Here is a 2,250-nt window from a genome sequence, read left to right on the forward strand (position 1 = left end):
GGCGTCGAAGGACTCGTCCGGGAGGGGGAGCGCGGCGGCGTCGCCCTCGAGGAGCGTCACCACCCCGCTCGGGTGCGCCTCGGCCACCGCCCGGGCCTGCTCGAGCATCGCCGCGGAGAAGTCGACCGCCACCACCTCGGAGGCTCCTCGTGCCGCGGCGCCGTCGGCGACCACGCCGGTGCCGGTGGCGACGTCGAGGATGCGCATGCCGCCCTGCGGCGTGACGGGACACGTGATGGAGAGATTGGGCGGAGAGGCGGGGCGAGGGGCGAGGCGAGAGGAGGAGGCGGCGGCCCAGCGCACTTCGCGAGAGACCTCCATCGTCGCGGCGGCGCGGCGCGAGCCGAGGTCGGCGATGCTCTCGCGAGCGGCCATCGCGACACTCATGGCCTTGGTCGTTTCCACGCCCGCCGCGTCGAGGAGGGCGTTGGTCGTCTGGGCAGTGACCTTTGCGAACGAGTCGCGGTACGCGCCGGCGCCCGCCTCCCACATGCGGTGCTCGAGTGCCGAGAACGGGTCGACCGCATGGTCAGGCATGGTGGCGAGCTGGCGACACTGTGTTTGGTCGCGGGCACGGACGCGGGCCGCGCCGAGGAGGCGGGTGCTTCGGGCAGCGCGGAGCATGAATCGCTGTGCACGGCGAGAGCGGGGGGGTGGGGTCTCGGCGGGCGCCCTCCGACCCTTCCCCCCAAACCGCCGGTTGCTTGGTTCTTGTTGGAGAGTGTGAACTCAAACCTACTTCCTGACCGTAGCCTGACCGTCCTTGTGTAACCGTGTCTCATGTTTGGTTTGTCCTGCCGCGCACATTGTCATGCTGTTGGGTTTCTCCTGCCGCGCACATTGTCATCGACTTGTATCCGACTTGGTGGTTGTGGTGATGTAGCGATGGTGTGGGTCTCTAGTGACCTATACAGCTCCTCCGTGTTCCGTCTCCTGACATGGTACCGACCGGTGAGTGCACGGAGTGAGCAGTGCGGCACTGAGGCCGACACGAGAGCTGGTGCGGCACACAAGCGAGATGTGTTGCCGCACAGCATTTCCGGCTTACGCTCGATACGTTGGCTGGCACCATGGGCACCTGCGCGAGCCGTGGTGATTGGCTGGGCACAGAGGCTCGGCGCACGGTGGCACAGCGGCCGCCAACTGCTTGGCTCGGAGGCTGAGCAGAATGAGAACAACCGCAACATCAACTTGTGTGCTTGCGGATCTTCTGCGACAGAGCGCATCTCCGCCAGCACTGCGGCTGTGTGGACACGAGTATCCCCTCTTTCTTCTATCTTCTCCTTACCGGTCCGTTCTCCTCGCCTACGGACCACCATCGCAGCTGCTGTCTCCGCTACCAGCTCTCGGGCTGCTGCAACGGCAGTTGCCGCAAAGATCTCGCACCGAATGTGGACCCTGCCTTTCGCCGCCGCTACTTCCGACGTCGCCGCTCGACACGACTGGAGCTGTACGCGATGAACACGCGACGATCGACACGCCCTCTCTGCCTTGTGTGGCGATTACCACGTCGTGGGGGAGTGTTGGGCATCTGTTCGACGTGGCAATGCCACTCTACCTCATTGCTGTCTCTTCCTCGTCTCGCCTCCTCGCGCTAGCCCGTCCCGCTGTCGAACGCCTCTGGCAAGAAGTCCAATGCGCCTCTACGAGCGTCTCTGCCGTCTGGACGCCTGAGTCTGAGCCTGCCATCTCCGACGAGCTCTCCTTCACCGTCCTCGGCGGCCCGTGGCGCAACATCAACGTTCGGGACATTGAAGATCGTCCTCACGTTCCTGATGCGCTCATCAACGTCAACGCGGCGAGGCCTCCCAACGGCCCAGTCGCCGCGCAGCAACGGGGCGCCCCCGCTGCCGCTCCCGCGCCCGCCGCTCCCGCCGCGCCCGCTCAAGCCGCCGCCCCGCGACGCTCAGCCCGGATTGCAGCTCGCGGCGCGCCATGACCGAGCTCCACAACGAGCTCTTGTTCATTATCTCCCCTTTCTCTCTCTCCGCCCACTCGGCCGCGCTTTGACCCCTTCACTGGATCATCTTAGCGCGCAAGTCTTGCCAACAAGCAAGACCATCCTTCGCGAAGACGCAAGGTTGGACGCTTAGCCAGCCCCGCGAGACGCCGGCGGGTAACCGGCATACCTACGCTCAGACACATTCACACTCTGCTGTTGTTGTCTGCCGCATCCTCATTCATGAAGACTGCGGAGACAATGGGGGAGTGTTGGAGAGTGTGAACTCAAACCCTGAGGGAGGGTGTAGA

At 65.1% G+C, this 2,250-nt stretch overlaps 2 protein-coding genes across 2 annotated transcripts; one reads left to right on the plus strand and one right to left on the minus strand.

Annotated features, from left to right (window-relative positions):
* Positions 1–60: 60 nt before the first annotated feature.
* Positions 61–537, minus strand: EMIHUDRAFT_123375 (hypothetical protein; the record flags this gene model as incomplete). Its single annotated transcript, XM_005779972.1, has 2 exons — positions 61–213; positions 304–537. Coding segments are annotated over 2 exons (387 nt in total), but the record flags the coding sequence as incomplete, so codon positions are not given.
* Positions 538–1,546: 1,009 nt separating this feature from the next.
* EMIHUDRAFT_317798 (hypothetical protein) lies at positions 1,547–1,939 on the plus strand (the record flags this gene model as incomplete). Its single annotated transcript, XM_005779973.1, has 1 exon — positions 1,547–1,939. The coding sequence occupies one exon, from the start codon at positions 1,547–1,549 to the stop codon at positions 1,937–1,939; it is 393 nt and encodes a 130-aa protein (XP_005780030.1).
* Positions 1,940–2,250: the final 311 nt, after the last annotated feature.

Source organism: Emiliania huxleyi (assembly GCF_000372725.1).
Source record: "Emiliania huxleyi CCMP1516 unplaced genomic scaffold EMIHUscaffold_2201, whole genome shotgun sequence".
In the NCBI taxonomy this organism is placed as follows: Eukaryota; Haptophyta; order Isochrysidales; family Noelaerhabdaceae; genus Emiliania; species Emiliania huxleyi.